Genomic DNA, 19,682 nt, shown 5'->3' with positions numbered 1-19,682 from the left:
CACAAGGCTCTGGTCAAAAGTAGTGCACTGTAGTATGTAGGGGATACGGTTCCATTTGGGACGAAGCCACTGGCTATCCACTCCAGAGGTCACAGGCACGGGAAAAAGGGAAAAGAGGTTCTTCCTCAGCTTGACAGTGATCTGGTTCAGAGACACTCTCCTCCCTAACTCCTCCTAAACAACATCCTCTGTCAGCAGATCTACACAGGAAACCTAGCCAGGAAGGAAAGCTTCCCTCTATATCTAACTCTCTCCCCTAATCTGTCTCATAAGGCTAGTCTGGAATCACACACACGGACACACACGCACACGCACACACACACACGCACGCACGCACGCACGCACGCACGCACGCACGCACGCACGCACACACACACACACACACACACACACACACACACACACACACACACACACACACACACACACACACACACACACAGGGTGGCTGTGAAATACTACTTCAACAACCACTTTTATTCTACTGTCATCATGCCCAGTGTGAACAATAGAAGCGTAAGATAAAAAAATTAAAAAATGAACTGATATCCTACCCTTCCTTTTTCTCTGAAGGAGGTTCTGACAAAATGCTGCCCTATGCAACATGTGTTACTGAAATAGTTTCACTTCATGGAAATTGCATTTCAAATATTTGTCTTTGGCCTAACAGGCCTACTAAATTTGGGTCAAATAAACCTGAGGCAGTGCAGTGGGGAATTATTAAATGTTTTAATCTGCAAAACATCAGAAAATATCTGATATGTTCTTATAGGCTTAGGCTACACAGATCCCAAGCAGTATGGCCAAAATATTAGAATGTACATTTAGAGAGCAGTTACATTGATTTGCATAAAACTAAAGGCAACATCAGAAGGGTATACTAGTACAAAGTATGTTTAATGAGTTAGCCAGCTAACTTTGATGAACAGACAGAAATAGCTTGATGTTCCTTTTTCATTAGGAAAGCTAAACTTAGATATGTGTTTTTGGTTGTTGACTCAATTAGACCATTCCCATTTCAAGCTAATTTTTCTGAGAAATGTAAAGTTATTTCAAAATATTTAGGCAAGTTAGCTGGCTAACTCATTCATTTTGCTTTGTAGTATGCCTCTTTTTTTGCGATGTGGTGTGAGAATGAAATAATGCTTTCATGTCAATCATATTGGTCTCATCATTGGTTGGTGTAGATTTGGGGGCTCTGACGTTCTGGCATGCAAGGGGTTAAATTGGGAGGTTGCATGATCCTGCTGCTGTGGGGGGAGTAGCCAATTCACTGCATAGCGGCACATCTCAGCGGTAACATCTGATTCCAACAAGTCTTTGAAAAGCTGCGTTTGATTTAACCCTCATAGCGGACAGGAGACGTGTCGACGGGCAAAGTAGTATTCGCATGACATTCAGAACGCAAGACAAACCTCGAATATGAAGAAATCTGTCTGGAGCGCTTGTTAACGGTACGTGACAGCCACATTCACCAGGCAGGGATCGCAATTTGTCTTGTCACGGAGTCCTATATACAATGATACATTTGGGATGATATTTGTGACATGTTTTACATGCTGAATCAAACAAACTCAAAGCCTCCTGGTTTTTCTATTAGTTCCAGCTGTGCGCACGTCACTTGTAATTGTGGGAGTTCTCTATTTTTCATGCCGAAAATGTACTTCGGCTGAATAACGGATCGCCTTGTCTGTCTTGTTGAATGTAAGGCTAAAACGACGTTCAAATCATATTTTGGCCACCTTGGCTGTTTATCCATCATGGTTAATATTTGTCCTATTGCGCAACCAGATGTATTCCTGTCCTCCTATAGCCTAATGCTATTTATGACTGCATCTTTTGAGTTTATTAAACACAATACAAATAGCAGCTTTTTTATCCCTAGTAGACTGTTTCCCTGTAGTCCAGGCCACTGCCTGTACCCACAGTGGGCCTATAGGCAGTAGTGCATTTCACCATTCCATTGAGTATGTGATTAATCCCATGATCTCCTCCAGATGTGCTGAATCTCTCTCTCCAGCAGTTCTACTGACTTGGTGAAAAAACACTATGAATTCAGTCTATGCATTTGGGCAAGATGGCCAATGTTCATGTTGATTCCCTGGCAGCTTTCAAATGGCTTCTAGCTATTTGTTAAGCGTCTGGTTCTTCTTTCACTTCTAAAGCTGTGGAAATGCCAATGGTTTTTGTCTGTTCTTAGACTGGTGGCAGGTTTTCACGCAGTGTGTCAGCCAGGTTCGTTAACATGCTGACATTGAAGTTGTATTTTATTAGTGTTTTCTATAGTCGCTGACCCCACCACTTATCTGGGGCAAAGTTACCTGGACTGTCACCCCATGGTAGTTATAGACCAGCTAAGATCATGTGGGTCGTGTCACCACCCCTAAACTATTTCAGTCTTAACCTTCCTGTCTGACAGTATCCCAAATTGTCCTCTTCTCACCCATTACTGGAGGTTCTTTGACTTGTCACACACAGAAACCCCAGTGTTTTTCCTATATTTATTTAGCAGCGTCAGGCCTTCCTGTATAATACATTTTGTATTTCTTTTAGTTTTTGTTGAAGAATTTATGTTTGCGTCCCTCCGATAGCATAAGAACACAGCATAAGTGACTGTATGTGTAGAATTGCAAGAAATTAGCTTTAAAACAGCAATATTCTCAGCCCCTTGCCAAAATTTGTAGAATCGCAGGAAATTGGCTTTAAAACGGCAACATTCTCTGGCCAAGAGGATTGCCTCTAAAAATGTAGGGGGTGTGGCCAATGGCACAGTCCTATCACGCCACCACGCCAACTTTGCCACCACTGCTGAAATAAATCTTGGGGGTAACAGTCACAAACAGTGTGGTGTGATGTGAACCATAGCTGAACCAATCAGTCATGAGATATGATCTGGGATGTGATTGGTATGGTATCTAACTCCTAATTGATTTGGAACCTAGGCTTAATTGTCTTCTCTGTGCTGGAGGCCCACTAAACACACATGCAATGAATAAGAACACTTGCACTCAGTGACAGATGGGACCAGCGATTCCGCAAGTCTTTAAGCGGGGGACTCAACCAAACCCTGCTGTCTCTGACTGCATCAGCTATCATGTCATGACTGGAAAACACTTCTGGACGCTGCTGCTGTTAACTCTGAACATGGTAGCGCTAGAAAGCATTTCATCTGACTTTGAAAATCAAATGGCTTTAGAAGAGATGCATACTTCTCATAGTGGAAGTTTAAACGGTTCAATCTCTTTGACAGCCTCCAGTCTCTATCATTGTTTTAATGTTACTGTGATTAGCTGACATCAGGTTAGAGCTCAGAATGGACTTTACTTGATGAGAGTTGGATTAATGTTAGCTACTCCTCAGCAGTCACTGACTGTGCTTTGGGTTTTAAAAGTGCCTGTAGACTGTCAGCTTTCTGCTTGTTTTCAGGAAATGGACTGTTTTTATGAGTAACCCCCCCCCCCAGACTAGCACAGGGAGGGGAGGGGGGGGGACAAGGATTTACAAGAGGCATCTATGTAAAGGGGAGGGAATTTAACTTGAGCTGTGTCAAACAGGAGGTTCTTGGCCTTGCATGTCTCCCTATTCCAGTGTTATGATGTTTGTTGGATTTTAGCCAGCCTGGAGACATACACTGAGTATACCAAACATTAGGAACAACTTCCTAATATTTGCCCTCAGAACGGCCTCAATTAGTCTAGGCATGGACTCTACAAGGTGTCGAAAGCATTCCACAGGGATGCTGGCCCATGTTGACTCCAATGCTTCCCACAGTTGTCATTTGGGTGGTGGACCTTTCTTGATACACACGGGAAACTGTTGCGTGTGAGAACCTCAGCAGCGGTGCTGTTTTTGTCACAAACTGGTGCGCCTGGCACAACCTTTTTTTCAAAGGCATTTAAACATTTTGTCTTGCCCATTCACCCACTGAATGGCACACATACACAATCCATGTCTCAATTGTCTCAAGGCTTAAAAATCATTCTTTAACCTGTCTCCTCCCCTCCATCTACACTGATTTTTGAAGTGGATTTAACAAGTGACCTCTAAGGGATCATAGCTTTCACCTGGTCAGTCTATCAAGGAAAGAGCAGGTTCTTAATGTTTTGTATGCTCGGTGACATTGTCAAGTTGTTTGCATTTTGGTCTATTATGATTCCCATCTGAGGTTTTATAGGGTAGACCTGCAGTTGCTGAAGGAGAATTGCAAGCTGTACTGTCATGTTGTCCTTAGGTGTGTGTCATTAAGAGCTAACTGGAGCACTTGGTCATCATGGGATCTGTCAGTTTTAACACCAACCAGCTAGCGTAAGATTAAACTTTGGGAGCGACCAAAGGTTGAGCTATTAATCTTTGCTCTGCCAGAATGAGTCGTGGCTTATTCAGATTTTAAACACCCAGCCTTTTGCCTATGCTCGTCTCAGACTTGGACTGGTGGTGTTCTGGACAGGACCCCTGTGACTGTGGGAATCTGACTGACGTGATGCACAGTTCGAAACAGGAGGTGCGTGTGTGTGGCCAGTTGCACAACTCTTTTTGACGCCCTCTAGGAGTTTCTCTCTCTCACACATACACTCAATATTAATTAAAGAGCCCACTGAATTCAATGGCACTTCCATTACCTGCGATCAGCCATCGTTACATAAAGCACATGGTTCACAGCAAGGCTACAACAAGGGTCTAAATGGTGTGTGCTCCTTGTGCGTGGTTAGTAGGAACAAGGTACTGGAGTCATGACTCTTGGTGGTTGATCATTAAAGTGATATTACTTTTTATGACGCGAACAAAACCCGCAAGGGACAATATTCAGGTAGCACAAGCCAGCGAAAGCTGTTGGTCTTTAAAATGTTTAGAGCTTTAATGTCTTTTATCACCAGAAATGTTTTTGTATTTCACCTTAACTTTTCCTGAAAGCTTAACATCGGTGTGTCATTGCATTGTCACACTCCTTCCCCTCAACCCTCCTTCAGGCATATAACTGAGCATATACGAGTGCTGAACCTCTTTGCTGAGTTAACCCCTGACCGAGCGACCGGAGCTGCCACCTCATCAGGTTTACCCGTTCTGTCTGCCTGTCCCAACTCCCGTAAGGCTGGCCCCCCAACCCACCATGTCTACGGAAGTGGCGAGCAATACACCTGTCGTCCCAGCCGACCCCTCCAGCACTCCCTCCCCCACAACAAGCATCCCCACCACCCCTTCCACAGCACCAGCCAAGACCCCCTTCAAGAAAGAGAAGAAGAAAGGTATTGTATGTAAGGGCCCCTCCCTCTCTCCCCACATGTGAGTGATTTGGTGGTAAGGGCTGAACAGCCTTTTTCTGTCACCTCCGACTTGACCTATTTTGACTCTGCATATTTTGATTTCTATGCTTCTTGTGGTGTGATGTTTGAGGCTATGTCATAAAATAAATACAGTAGAATAAGAGGGCATGCTCAACCGGATAGGAAGTGAAAATCAATCAGTTTGATATCCTTCTCTCATACCTCTGTCCAGCTCCAGAGAAGACTGATGAGTACCTGCTGTCCCGGTTCCAGGGTGATGGTGTGAGGTACAGGGCCAAGCTGATTGGCATCGATTATGTCCCAGAGGCCCGAGGGGACAAGATGAGCCAGGACTCCATGATGAAACTCAAGGTACCACATATCATGACGCAACCGCTACAGTACACTTACTGTTACGCATCTACACTCAGTGGTCAGTTTATTAGGTACACCATCTAGTGCCAGGTCGGACCACTTCATCTCCAGAACAGTCTGAATTCTTTGGGGCATGGAAACGGTATCACCGGGACCTAACATGTGCCAGGAAAACATTCCCCTCACCATTCCAACACCACCTGCCTGTACTGTTGACACCAGGCAGGATGGAGCCAGGGCTGCTTATGCCAAATTCTGACTCTGCCATTGGCATGATGCAATAGGAATCTGGATTCATCTGACCAAGTTGTGTTTTTCCTCTTAAACTGTCCAGTGTTGGCGATTGCGTGGCCATTGGAGCCGCTTCTTGTTTCTAGCTGATAGGAGTGGAACCCGGTGTGATCTGCTGCAATAGCCAGTCCGTGACCAGGATCGATGAGTTGTGTGTTCCGAGATGCCCTTCTGCACACCACTGTTGCTGAGTACCAAGCTGAGTTTGTGGGCGCGCCTGTTAGCTTTCATGATTCTTGCCAGTCTCCTTCGACCTCATCAACGAGCTGTTTTCGGCCACAGGACTGCCACTGACAGGATGTTTTTTTGTCTGTCGCTTCATTCTCCATAAACCTTAGAAACTGTAGTGTGTGAAAAGCCCAAAAGGATGGCAGTTTCTTAGATACTGGAACCGTCGCGCCTGGCACCGACGATCATGACACGCTCAGTCGCTTTTGTCACTCATTTTCCCATTCGAACATTCAATCCAACAGTGCTGATATAGCAAGCCAAGGTTATGTGACTGCCTGTAGAAGCAAACCATTTTCGTGAACGGGGTAGTGTACCTAATAAACTTGCAATCCTCACTTACCTAAATACTATCCGGAATGACAAAGTGAGAACATGTTTTAGGAATTCTTAAATGAAATACAGATATATTTCATTTGCATAAGTATTCACACCCTGGAGTCAATACATGTTAGAATCACCTTTTGCAGCAATTACAGCTGTGAGTCCTCTGGGTAAGTCTAAGCTTTCCACACCTGGATTGTGCAACATTTGCCCCATTATGCTGTTCAAAATGTTAAGTCGAAACTAACTCGGCTACTGAGGAACATTCACAGTGTTCTTGGTAAGCAGCTTGAGTGTAGATTCGGCCTTGTTTTAGGTTATGGTCCTACTGAAAGGTTAATTAATCTCCCCATGTCTGGTGGAAAGGAGCCAGTTTGACACATGTTTTCCTCTAGGATTTTGCTTGTGCTTAGCTCCATTGTTGTTTTTTATCCTGAAACTCCTGTCCTTTTACAATTACAGGCATACCCATAACATGACTCAGCCACTCCTATGCTTACAAATATGGAGGGTGGTACTAAGTAATCTTCTTGGGTATGACTCTAAAAGCTTGACACGCCTGTATTTGGGGAGTTTTTTTCCCCCATTATGCTTGGGACAAATCCAATAACACTTAACTAAATGAATTGCTTTGACATTTTTTGCAGCATTACTGGAATATTCTCATTTTGTACAGACTTCCTTTTCACTCTGTTATTTAGGTTAGTTTTTTGGATTAACTACAATGTTGATGCCATCCTCAGTTTAATGGTTGTGAAAGGAGAAAACTAACTGTTTTAAGGTCACCATTGTCTTCACGGTGAAATCCCGGAGTGGTTTCCTTCCTCTCCGGCAACAGAGTTAAAGACGCCTGTACAATGCATTTGGAAAGTATTCAGACCCTTTCAACTTTTACACATTGTTACATTACAGCCTTATTCTAAAATGTATTAAATTGTTTTCGCTCATCAATCTACAGAATAATGACAAAGCAAAAACAGGTTTAGAAATTACATTTACGTATAAGTATTCAGATCCTTTACTCAATACTGTGAAGCACTTTTGGCAGCAATTACAGCCTCAAGTCTTCTTGGGTATGACGCTACAAGCTTGGCACACCTGTATTTGAGGAGTTTCTCCCATTCTTCTCTGCAGATCCTCTCAAGTTCCATCAGGTTGGATGGGACTGCCGCTGCACAGCTATTTTCAGGTCTTTCCAGAGATGTTCAAGTCTGTGCTATGACTTGTCCCGAAGTCACTCCTGCATTGTCTAGGCTGGGTGCTTAGGGTCGTTGTCCTGTTAGACTGGGGCGACGGTTCCCCTTCGGTACTGGAGCAGGTTTTCATCAAGGATCTCTCTGTACTTTGCTCTGTTAATCTTTCTCTCAATCCTAACTAGTCTCCCGGTCCCTGCTGCTGAAAAACATCCCTACAGCATGATCCTGCCACCACCATGGTTCATTGTAGGGATGGTGCCTGATTTCCTCCAGATGTGACGCTTGGCATTCAGGCCAAAAGGTTCAATCTTGGTTTCATCAGACCAGAGAATCTTGTTTCTCATGGTCTGTGTCGTTTAGGTGCCTTTTGGCAAACTCTAAGCAGGCTGTCATGTTCCTTTATACTGAGGAGTGGCTTCCATCTGTCCACTCTACCATAAAGGCCTGATTGGAGTGCTGCAGCGACGGTTGTCCTTCTGGAAAGTTCTCTCATCTCCACAGAGGAGATCTGAACCATCAGGTTCTTGAACACCTCCCTGACCAAGGCACTTCTCTCCCGATTGCTAAATTTGGCAGGGTGGCCAGCTCTAGGAAGAGTCTTGGTGATTCCAAACTTCTTCCATTTAAGAATGGAGGCCACTGTGTTCTTGGGTATCTTCAATGCTCCAGAAATGTTTTGGTACCCTTCCCCAGATCTGTGCCTCCACACAATCTTGTCTCGGAGCTCGACAGACAATTCTTTGGCTCGTTATTGCTCTGACATGCATGGTCAACTGTGGGACCTTATAGACCGACGTGTACCTTTTTCAAATCCTGTCCAATCAATTGAATTTACCACAGGTGAACTCCAAGTTGTAGAAACATCTGAAGGATCATCAATGGAAACCGGATGCACCTGAACTTAATTTCGAGTCTCATAGCAAAGGGTCTGAACACTTAAGGTATTTTTCACTTTTTATAGAATACATATATTTTTGCTTTCTTGTTATGGGGTATTGTGTGCTGAGTTTATTTTTATTTCATCCATTTTAGAATAAGGCTGTAACATAACAAAAAGGGAAGGGGTCTGAACTTGCTGATTGCAATGGATCTTTGTCGTGACTCGTTGTATTGATACATCATCCAAGTGTAATTAACATCACCATGCTCAATAGGCTTATTTCATGTTTTTTACTTATTTTTACCCATCTACCAATCGGTGCCGTTCTTTGCGAGACATTGGAAAACCTCCCTGGTCTGTGTTAGTATGTATTTTTTTGTGTGGCGTTTATGTAACTCTGTTCTGTGCATGGCTGTCATTGTTTCGTTGAAGGGCTTGGCAATAGCCTCTCGGTCACAGGGCAAACACAAGCAGAGGATCTGGGTCAACATATCCATGTCGGGCATCAAGATCATTGATGAGAAAACAGGGGTGAGAACAACTCTTCTATGGCTTTCTAAACCATGTCTCAGTGGCTGGGGATTACCAACCTACAAATGGAATGATCTATTGTAGACATCATAGAGGGAGCACATTTTCAGAATAATATGAACACAGGACATGATCTCGGTCAAGAGTAGATGCCATGTAGGCCTCCGATCAGTTATATTATGCTAATGAAGACACTATTTTTTTATTTTTTTAAAGCTGTTTTTTCATTTCCTCCCTCTCAGGTAATAGAACATGAGCACATGGTGAATAAGATCTCGTTCATCGCCAGAGACGTAACAGATAACAGGGCCTTTGGTTACGTGTGTGGGTCCGAGGGACAGCACCAGTTCTTCGCCATAAAGACTGGCCAGCAGGTAACACACAGGGACACAGACTGAAAGTCTTTGATTGTTTCTATTGACTGTGTTTTTCCATTCATCTCCTCCATATAGGCAGAGCCCCTGGTCATTGACTTGAAGGATCTGTTCCAGGTCATCTTCAACATGAAGAAAGAGTCTGAGGCCTCACAGAAGGTAAATTACTATGGTGAGATCTGGGTTGTGTTCAGTAGGACACACCGTAGCTAAACATTTTGCAACTGAAAACACTTCTGTGCTAATAGTTCTTCCCTGCTTCAATCAGTTTCACTGAACGTGACCTATTTATTGTTTTTGGGGAGGTAGCGTTTTGCGTTTGCTGACTGAAGTTGTGAGTTCGACGCTGCCCCCTAGCGCTGTATTACAGTCCTGCACCACAAATCATGCTTTCTTTGTATTGCAATGATGACTCGTTATGGCACAAATCACCTCTCAGCCAATAAGTAAATGGATTACATATGACATTACTCCAATGGAATCACCTTGTTTTCCCCTCTTCCTCCATCTGTTCAGGATCAGCGCAATAACGCAACAGTTGAGGTAAGCGCCTGTGTATTTGTCATGCCACTTAACACCTATTTGTGGTTAGTTTTGCTTTTTTAATTGCCTGTATATGTTGATTTTAATAAGCTTGATCTGAGATGTAGGAAGGAGTAGTGCATACTTGACCCTTAATTGCGGTTTCTCAATTATAGAATGGTGGCAACACCTTGCTCAGTATCGATGGCCAGGCAGGCACTGCCAAAGTAAGTGTTTCAGATCATAGAATCATACATGCAAAAGAGCGCCTAGTGGATGCAGAAGAGCATTCTCCAGGACCACCTGTCTACTAGTAGACATTATGTGGTGTTTTGATCAATACTATTTTGTTACATCTTTCTTTATGATGGCACTGGATATATCTTGCTGATACTGGATATACAGTGCCTTCAAAAAGTGTTCAGAAACCTTGACTTTTTCCACATTTTGTTACATTACAGCCTTATTCTAAAATGTATTTTATTTTTAAATGTATATAAAAAATCCTCAGCAATCTACACACTACCCCATAATGAGAGAGTAAAAACAGGTTTTTAGGAATGTTTGCAAATATATTACAAATAAAAAAACATATTATTTGAGTTTTCAGACCCTTTGCTATGAGACTGGAAATTGAGCTTGGGTCCATCCCGTTTCCATTGATCATCCTTCAGATGTTTCTACAACTTCATTGGAATCCACCTGTGGTAAATTCAATTGATTGGACATAATTTGGAAAATGCACACATGTCTATATAAGGTCCCATAGTTGACCGTGCATGTCAAAGCAAAAACCAAGCCATGAAGTCGAAGGAATAGGATTGTTGAGGCACAGATCTGGGGAAGGGTACCCAAAAAATGTCTGCAGCGTTTATGGTCCCCAAGAACAGTGGCCTCCGTCAATGTTAAATGGAAGATGTTTGGAACCACCGAGACTCTGCCTAGATCTGGCCGCCCGGCCAAACTGGGCAATCGAGGTAGAAGGGCCTTGGTCAGAGAGGTGACAAAGAACCTAATGGTCACTGACCGAGCTCTAGAGTTCCTCTATGGAGATGGGAGAACCTTCCAGAAGGACAAGATAAGAAACAAGATTCTGTGGTCTGATGAAACAAAGATTGAACTCTTTGGCCTGAATGTCAAGCGTCATGTCTGGAGGAAACCAGGCACCATCCCTATGGTGAATCACAGTGGTGGCAGCATTATCCTGTTGGCATGTTTTTCAGAGGCGGGGACAAGTCAGAATCGAGGCAAAGATTAAAAGAGCGAAGTGCAAAACCTGCTCAGGACCTCAGACTGGGGCGACGGTTCACCTTCCAACAGGACAACGACCCTAAGCACACAGCCAAGACAACGCAGGAGTGGCTTCAGGATAGGTCTCTGAATGGCCTTGAGTGGCCGAGCCGTAGCCTGGATTTGAACCCAATCAAACGTCTCTGGAGAAACCTGAAAATACTTGCGCAGCGACGCTCCTCATTCAACCCGACAGAGCTTGAGAGAATCTGCAGAGAAGAATGGGAGAAACTCCCCAAATACAGGTGTGCCAAGCTTGTAGTGTCATACCCAAAAGACTCAATGCGGTAATCGCTGCCGAAGGTGATTCAACAAAGTACTGTGTGAAGGGTCTGAAATGCTTATGTAAATGTGATATTTCAGTGTTTTATTTTTATAAATTTGAACCTTTTTAAGCTTTTCTTGCAATGTCATTATGGGGTATAGTGTGAGATTGCTTTTTACGCTAATGCTACTCTCTGTTCATCATATATGCGTAGTCACTTTAACCATACCCACATGTACATACTACCTCAACAAGCCTGACTAACAGGTGTCTGTATAGAGCCTTGCTACTCTTATTTTCAAATGTTTTATTTCTTTACTTACCTACACACATACCCCCCCCCCCCCCACACTATTGGTTAGAGCCTGTAAGTAAGCATTTCACTGTAAGGTGAAACTTTGATTTGAGATTGGAGGGGGGGGGGGGACCCATTTGTATAATAAGGCTGTAACGTAACAAAGTGGAACATATCAAGGGGTCTTTATACTTTCCGAAGGCTCTGTATCTTTATGATATGTAGACCTCTGCGCCACTCGGCAGGCCTAAGGCACTGTAGGCCGTCGTTGTAATTAAGTGTTCTTTACTGACTTTCCTAGTTAAAGGTTCAATAAATGTCTTTATGATGCTGATACTAGATATTTGCGTGTTTGTTCAGGAGGTGCAACAGCTGGATCTGTTTGGAGACATGTCCACACCTCCAGACATCCATTCTCCTACAGTAAGTTGGCCTGTTGCTGTAGGCTGAGGCTCACTGGATGTGCGGACACACAATATAGAACCCCTCGTTTCTGGAAACATGTCATTCTGCGTTCATAAGGAGACCAAATGATGGAACTGGGGAAATGCTCATAACACAAACACTTTAGAAATGTGTATAGTAATGCAGTGGTTGGAGGTTAGTATGCTCAAACGTTTGTCATTATATTTTAGGACGGTACCGCCAACACAACTTTGCTTCTATTTTATTTTTGAAGAAGATCGGCGGCTTTTTGCCCGTTCTTCTTATTACTAACAGGGATCTTTATAATCAGGTGACTTTGACAACTCAGTCTCTGGTAAAGTTTCTCTCAGGTTCTCGCTAGCGCAGTCTTGCCAGTTGTCAAAGATGTCTGTTTTGTTCTGCATTGCGGCAGTGTCTCAGGCTCTACTGCATAACTTCACCCTCATTTTCCACCAATCATATCATCCCACATGTCATACAGGGCTCTCAAACTCAACTCTGTGAAGGTGTGTAAATCTGACTGTCTTGAAGTCGTTTGATGGATTACAAAGGTAAAATCCTGGATATATGGTTAAATCGTCAATCGGACACAAAAGCTAGCCTACTGCCATCACAAAGCACATTCTTAGAGTTGAGTTTCTGATTCCTGTTAAAATGTTCATTGGTCTGTCGTCAATACTGTTGCTTCAACAATCAACTGTCATGTCATTATGTGATTAATTTAGCTATGTTAACAGTTGCTTCTCTTTTTCAGCACAACTGATTTTTATCTCTTTCTCCTCTTGATAACCAGGAGACTAATGATATTCTATTGCTGGATCTGTCCGCTGAGGTTGACAGCAATCAGAACTGTATTAAAGGAAATCCCTTCACTTCCTACGCCTCTAACCTTTGGGGAACCCCCCAAACAGAGAACCCCTTCTCCTCCGCGTTTGGCTTCTTTCCAACCCCAGACTCTGACCCTTTCAGCGACGACCCCCTTGCCCAATCAGCACCCCCCAATTCTCAGATCTCAGCACCCTCCACCAATCACAGCCAAGAGAGCTCTGTTTACATCTTGGGCAGGCCAATCATGAACGGCAATGGTCTTATTGGAGACTCTGACCACTCCGGTCAGCAGTTGAATGGGTTGTCCAATAAGAACAGGACCCTGGCTCTCAGTAATTGCCAGTGGCCACTCAGTGGCGTTATGTCAGAGTGCAGGGTTCCTGTTCTAACCCAGAACAGTTTGGGACCTGTGGCCTCTCCACAGAACCCCTTTCTCGACATATCTGGGGAAGTCCCACCCCTCTGTGACGGTGTGCTGTTCGATCCAAAAGAAAACACACCCATGGGTCATGGCAAGGACAGTTGGGTAGTGATAAGCCTCCCTACTAAGGCTGGACGAGGTCTGAGCAGTGCCAAGGTGAAGCTCCATAATGAAGCTCTGATGTTGCTGCGTGTCTGAGAATAAGTCTCTGCACACCACCTCCCCAAACCATGAGAGGTTTTCTAACAACCCCTTTTACAGCACTGGGATACCATACCACTATACTCTGTTCCTCAAGGGCAACAGGTTGTGATGCACTGGGTTTTGTATCTACCGACATGGTTTTTGTAGAAGTATATTAGGGTTGGTGTGTGGGTTTTGTCTCTGGGATGCGGATGGAACTGGTGCGGGTTTCTAATGTAGCTAACTGCATGGTGGTGCTCCCATGGCTTCTCTAACTTGCTTGTCCCAGGGAAGTTTAACAACCTCTCTGCTTGACTGTAAACACTGCATCTGTCTCCTGTTTGCTATCTATTCATATGTTCCTTGTCCTAACGTTCATGCTTCAGTGAGGTGTGGAGGTAAGTGTTGGTATTTGCGTCTAAGTATTGTTAGAAATATTTGTTTTTTATTATCATATAACTGAATACAGTATCATTTAGTTTTCATCCATACAATAAACAATTTAATTTTGTGCTTACCAGTTCTCTGTTCATGATTCATTGAGGGCCAGTAAATCATTCTTCACTATTCCTGTGATAAATTTGGTTGAATAATCTGATATTTCACTGACAGTGTCCTCCTGCTGACGACCTGTTTGGAGCTGACATGTTTGCTGCTCCCAGTCAGCCTGACAGCTCGTCTGCCTCCAATGACCTCTTCAGTCCCACCACCTCCTCCATGGCAGCTCTCGGTAAGACTAGTGTTACCATTGGCTCGAAATAGTCAATGATGCTACCCATGCAGTGTTGACGCATGTTAGTTCTATAAAGTGGTAAAATCTGCATCCGTAGCTGTGTAGCTCCAGCAACTGTTTCATGTGTAATCAGGCTAGAGCAGTACGGCATGGCTCAGCTGGACACCGCTCAGTAGTGTGCATACTAGCTAGTGTGTTAGATTCTGTTGATTTGCAGCCAGTAGGCTACCTACTGTACCCAAACCTAAATACATCACCCTCCTCTCTGTTCTCGCTCTCCTCTCCAGGAGCTTTGCAGTTGGGTCCCCCTTCAGTCACCATCCCTCGGACCGCCCCATCACCATGGGGAGCCCCAGCCTCTTCCATGTTCACCATGCCAGGAGGGGTCACAATCCCCAACCCCCAGCCCACCTTCCCCCAGCCATCTGCCTTCAGTGCCCTGCCCATACCTCCAGCCCCCTGGGGCCAGCAGGCGCCATCCCCTTATGGGGCCCCGCCAGTCAGCCAGGCTTGGGGACAGCCTGCACCTGCAGGGCCCATGGGTGCACCAGGCTGGGGCCAGCCTCCTATGGCTAACCTCTTCCAGCCTGAGCCTTACACCATGATGGGAGGCCCTCCACAGGGTATGCTGCAGGGTCCACCACGGCCCCCACCCCGGCCACTAGTAAAGGAAGCCCCAGCTAAGGTGGAACCCAGTGCCTTCACAGCTCTGGACCCACTGGGAGGGGAGAAGGAGAAGAAGAGTGGGAAGGACATGTTCAAGGACTTCCAGATTGCCAAGCCTCCAGCCATCCCAGCAAGGAAAGGGGAGCAGATACCCGGGTCTGCCGCCCCAAGCACCAATGGGGATGGGGTGTTTGCCCAGTACTTCTCCAGCAAAGTGGGCGTGCCCCAGGAAATTGCGGATCATGACGACTTTGAAATTCAGAGTCGGATTTCAGCTATTGCCAATGGTAATGGCAGTTATTTAGGATTTTAAATTCCTGTCAATAGATTTGGAGAAGACCACATTTATGATAAATAATCCTAGTAAAGATATCTTAATGTCCACTGAGTGTACATACATTTGAATCCACCTGATTACCCCCTTTTCTGTCTCTAGACCCACCCAAACCAGCCCCACTGCACTCTGCACCCATGATATCTCTTGCAGTGGTCCCTGGGCCAGGGCTCCTGGATGCATTTGCCCCTACTCCAGCCACATTCCTTGCTCCTGCAGCAGCAGCAGGTCTCAACCAGAACCTATTTGATGACATATTTGGCTCTGCTACTCCTAATGCCTTTGGAGCACCACTTCTAGCTACGGTATGGATGTACACGCATATACAAACAGTGGTGCAACTTTCACTGAAATTGCATTTTTTTTCACCCCAGTTCTCATTGGAATGTGATACAAAAGGGGGTGTGCTTTAGGACCATGCTGGGTATGCTGTTTGGAGTGTTTATGCGAATGGATTAAAAAATAAACATTATGTCCCCCACACTTCTAAAACCAAAGTTGTGCCCCTGCAAGCACACATGTAGGGAATTAGTTCTATCAAAGTTCAGTTGATTGTGACAATGCTTTGTATCACTATAAAACCTTACTCTTCTCTTTTTTTTATGACTGAACACTGCTGTTGCTCAGACCACTGGTGGCTCGGATCCCTTCGGAGACCCCTTTGCCTGAGTGACACCCTGCCCATCTTCCACATGTGAGTGACAGACGGATAACGCATTCTGAACCTTAGACTGTGAGTTTAGATAATACTTTAAACCAACCTGTGCGTTCTCTTCTTCCAGTCAGGTTTGCAGTGGTCCAGAGAAGAAGCAGCGATGCTCTACGACCAAATGTCTTGAGAACCAGCTACTACAAGCGCCAGACAATCCTACACAATTACAGCTTCTAACCCCTTGCCCACACTGAATAACTGCCTTTCTTGATGTCCATTACATAGCCCCTCGTTTACCCCCCCCAAAAAAAACCCCCACCTTGTTTCGGTTCCAATCTCATAGCTTTTTAGTACCACTGAATGAAATGTATTGTAATAAAGTGACATAAGGTGCGACGGAAGGGAAGGCCCTGGAAATGCTCTATATTAAACACTGAATAATGTATTCCTTTAAGTGTCGTCTTTTGGGTGTCTGCCTATAAGTTGTGTTTTAGACTGGGTTATATGAATAAATAAAAAATGCCAGAAACAATGTTAATTGGTAATACATGTATTTAAAATCACAGTACTTTCGTGTTGTAGTTCAGTACTCCTGATAAAGATTAACTGGGGTGAATTTGACTTTGATGAACCTACTTTACAATCATGTAATAAAATGAATGCAGTGTACTTACAAATAACATGCCTTGGTCTCTTCCAATTGCAGTTTTGTACATTTACATCCTGTAAATGACATTAACACATTCATGTTCATTAATATAGGATGTCGCTCATATTCACATACACTGAGTAAATGTACAGTTGAAGTCGGAAGTTTAAATACACTTAGGTTGTAGTAATTAACATTTTTCAACCACTCCCCAGATTTCTTGTTAAACTATAGTTTTGGCATGACAAGTAATTTTTCCAACAATTGTTTACAGACAGCTTATTAATCTATCACAATTCCAGTGGGTCAGAAGTTTACATACACTAAGTTGACTGCCTTTAAACAGCTTGGAAAATTCCAGAAAATTATGTATTGGCTTTAGAAGCTTCTGCTAATTGACAAAATTTGGGTCAATTGGAGGTGTACCTGTGGATGTATTTCAAGCCCTACCTTAACTCAGTGCCTCTGTGCTTGACATTTACATTACATTTAAGTCATTTAGCAGACGCTCTTATCCAGAGCGACTTACAAATTGGTGAATTCACCTTCTGACATCCAGTGGAACAGCCACTTTACAATAGTGCATCTAAATCATTAAGGGGGGTGGTGAGAAGGATTACTTATCCTATCCTAGGTAGTCCTTGAAGAGGTGGGGTTTCAGGTGTCTCCGGAAGGTGGTGATTGACTCCGCTGTCCTGGCGTCGTGAGGGAGTTTGTTCCACCATTGGGGGGCCAGAGCAGCGAACAGTTTTGACTGGGCTGAGCGGGAACTGTACTTCCTCAATGGTAGGGAGGCGAGCAGGCCAGAGGTGGATGAACGCAGTGCCCTTGCTTGGGTGTAGGGCCTGATCAGAGCCTGGAGGTACTGCGGTGCCGTTCCCCTCACAGCTCCGTAGGCAAGCACCATGGTCTTGTAGCGGATGCGAGCTTCAACTGGAAGCCAGTGGAGAGAGCGGAGGAGCGGGGTGACGTGAGAGAACTTGGGAAGGTTGAACACCAGACGGGCTGCGGCGTTCTGGATGAGTTGTAGGGGTTTAATGGCACAGGCAGGGAGCCCAGCCAACAGCGAGTTGCAGTAATCCAGACGGGAGATGACAAGTGCCTGGATTAGGACCTGCGCCGCTTCCTGTGTGAGGCAGGGTCGTACTCTGCGGATGTTGTAGAGCATGAACCTACAGGAACGGGCCACCGCCATGATGTTGGTTGAGAACGACAGGGTGTTGTCCAGGATCACGCCAAGGTTCTTAGCGCTCTGGGAGGAGGACACAATGGAGTTGTCAACCGTGATGGCGAGATCATGGAACGGGCAGTCCTTCCCCGGGAGGAAGAGCAGCTCCGTCTTGCCGAGGTTCAACTTGAGGTGGTGATCCGTCATCCACACTGATATGTCTGCCAGACATGCAGAGATGCGATTCGCCACCTGGTCATCAGAAGGGGAAAGGAGAAGATTAATTGTGTGTCGTCTGCATAGCAATGATAGGAGAGACCATGTGAGGTTATGACAGAGCCAAGTGACTTGGTGTATAGCGAGAATAGGAGAGGGCCTAGAACAGAGCCCTGGGGGACACCAGTGGTGAGAGCGCGTGGCGAGGAGACAGATTCTCGCCACGCCACCTGGTAGGAGCAACCTGTCAGGTAGGACGCAATCCAAGCGTGGGCCGCGCCGGAGATGCCCAACTCGGAGAGGGTGGAGAGGAGGATCTGATGGTTCACAGTATCGAAGGCAGCCGTTAGGTCTAGAAGGATGAGAGCGGAGGAGAGAGAGTTAGCTTTAGCAGTGCGGAGCACCTCCGTGATACAGAGAAGAGCAGTCTCAGTTGAATGACTAGTCTTGAAACCTGACTGATTTGGATCAAGAAGGTCATTCTGAGAGAGATAGCGGGAGAGCTGGCCAAGGACGGCACGTTCAAGAGTTTTGGAGAGAAAAGAAAGAAGGGATACTGGTCTATAGTTGTTGACATCGGAGGGATCGAGTGTAGGTTTTTTCAGAAGGGGTGCAACTCTCGCTCTCTTGAAGACGGAAGGGACGTAGCCAGCGGTCAGGGATGAGTTGATGAGCGAGGTGAGGTAAGGGAGAAGGTCTCCGGAAATGGTCTGGAGAAGAGAGGAGGGGATAGGGTCAAGCGGGCAGGTTGTTGGGCGGCCGGCCGTCACAAGAAGCGAGATTTCATCTGGAGAGAGAGGGGAGAAAGAGGTCAGAGCACAGGGTAGGGCAGTGTGAGCAGAACCAGCGGTGTCGTTTGACTTAGCAAACGAGGATCGGATGTCGTCGACCTTCTTTTCAAAATGGTTGACGAAGTCATCTGCAGAGAGGGAGGAGGGGGAGGGGGAGGAGGATTCAGGAGGGAGGAGAAGGTGGCAAAGAGCTTCCTAGGGTTAGAGGCAGATGCTTGGAATTTAGAGTGGTAGAAAGTGGCTTTAGCAGCAGAGACAGAGGAGGAAAATGTAGAGAGGAGGGAGTGAAAGGATGCCAGGTCCGCAGGGAGGCGAGTTTTCCTCCATTTCCGCTCGGCTGCCCGGAGCTCTGTTCTGTGAGCTCGCAATGAGTCATCGAGCCACGGAGCGGGAGGGGAGGACCGAGCCGGCCTGGAGGATAGGGGACATAGAGAGTCAAAGGATGCAGAAAGGGAAGAGAGGAGGGTTGAGGAGGCAGAATCAGGAGAAAGGTTGGAGAAGGTATGAGCAGAGGGAAGAGATGATAGGATGGAAGAGGAGAGAGTAGCGGGGGAGAGAGAGCGAAGGTTGGGACGGCGCGATACCATCCGAGTAGGGGCAGTGTGGGAAGTGTTGGATGAGAGCGAGAGGGAAAAGGATACAAGGTAGTGGTCGGAGACTTGGAGGGGAGTTGCAATGAGGTTAGTGGAAGAACAGCATCTAGTAAAGATGAGGTCGAGCGTATTGCCTGCCTTGTGAGTAGGGGGGAAGGTGAGAGGGTGAGGTCAAAAGAGGAGAGGAGTG

At 45.4% G+C, this 19,682-nt stretch overlaps 1 protein-coding gene across 5 annotated transcripts; it reads left to right on the top strand.

Annotated features, from left to right (window-relative positions):
• Positions 1-1,251: 1,251 nt before the first annotated feature.
• Positions 1,252-16,755, top strand: LOC135548181 (disabled homolog 2-like). Of its 5 annotated transcripts, none has more exons than XM_064977523.1 (15): positions 1,252-1,454; positions 4,968-5,243; positions 5,494-5,633; positions 8,988-9,086; positions 9,329-9,460; positions 9,539-9,619; positions 9,977-10,003; positions 10,159-10,209; positions 12,193-12,255; positions 13,052-13,663; positions 14,303-14,420; positions 14,711-15,376; positions 15,526-15,728; positions 16,051-16,117; positions 16,206-16,755. In XM_064977523.1, exons 2-14 carry the CDS (start codon positions 5,108-5,110, stop codon positions 16,090-16,092), a joined length of 2,370 nt encoding a protein of 789 aa, XP_064833595.1. In that variant the 5' UTR covers positions 1,252-1,454; positions 4,968-5,107; the 3' UTR covers positions 16,093-16,117; positions 16,206-16,755. The 5 variants fall into 5 exon arrangements, with proteins under 5 accessions (XP_064833595.1, XP_064833593.1, XP_064833592.1 ...); XM_064977520.1 differs by lacking the exon at positions 13,052-13,663 and adding an exon at positions 4,422-4,501 and having other exon boundaries at positions 1,255-1,454; positions 4,968-5,252; XM_064977521.1 differs by lacking the exon at positions 13,052-13,663 and having other exon boundaries at positions 1,254-1,454; positions 4,968-5,252; positions 16,210-16,755.
• The last annotated feature ends 2,927 nt before the right edge of the window (positions 16,756-19,682 follow it).

The sequence above is a fragment of the Oncorhynchus masou genome, chromosome 11 (genome assembly GCF_036934945.1).
Source record: "Oncorhynchus masou masou isolate Uvic2021 chromosome 11, UVic_Omas_1.1, whole genome shotgun sequence".
Classification (NCBI taxonomy): Eukaryota; Metazoa; Chordata; class Actinopteri; order Salmoniformes; family Salmonidae; genus Oncorhynchus; species Oncorhynchus masou.
The sequence above is the reverse complement of the archived record's forward strand: the minus strand, read 5'-3'. Positions and strand labels throughout refer to the sequence as shown.

Bases quoted from the DNA above. Each gene is read 5' to 3' on its own strand.
- LOC135548181 (XM_064977523.1), top strand. From the start codon at position 5,108: ATGTCTACGGAAGTGGCGAGCAATACACCTGTCGTCCCAGCCGACCCC. The intron at 14,421-14,710 runs GTAAGACTAGTG...TCTCCTCTCCAG, and splicing joins CTCCTCCATGGCAGCTCTCG to GAGCTTTGCAGTTGGGTCCC. The intron at 15,729-16,050 runs GTATGGATGTAC...GCTGTTGCTCAG, and splicing joins GAGCACCACTTCTAGCTACG to ACCACTGGTGGCTCGGATCC.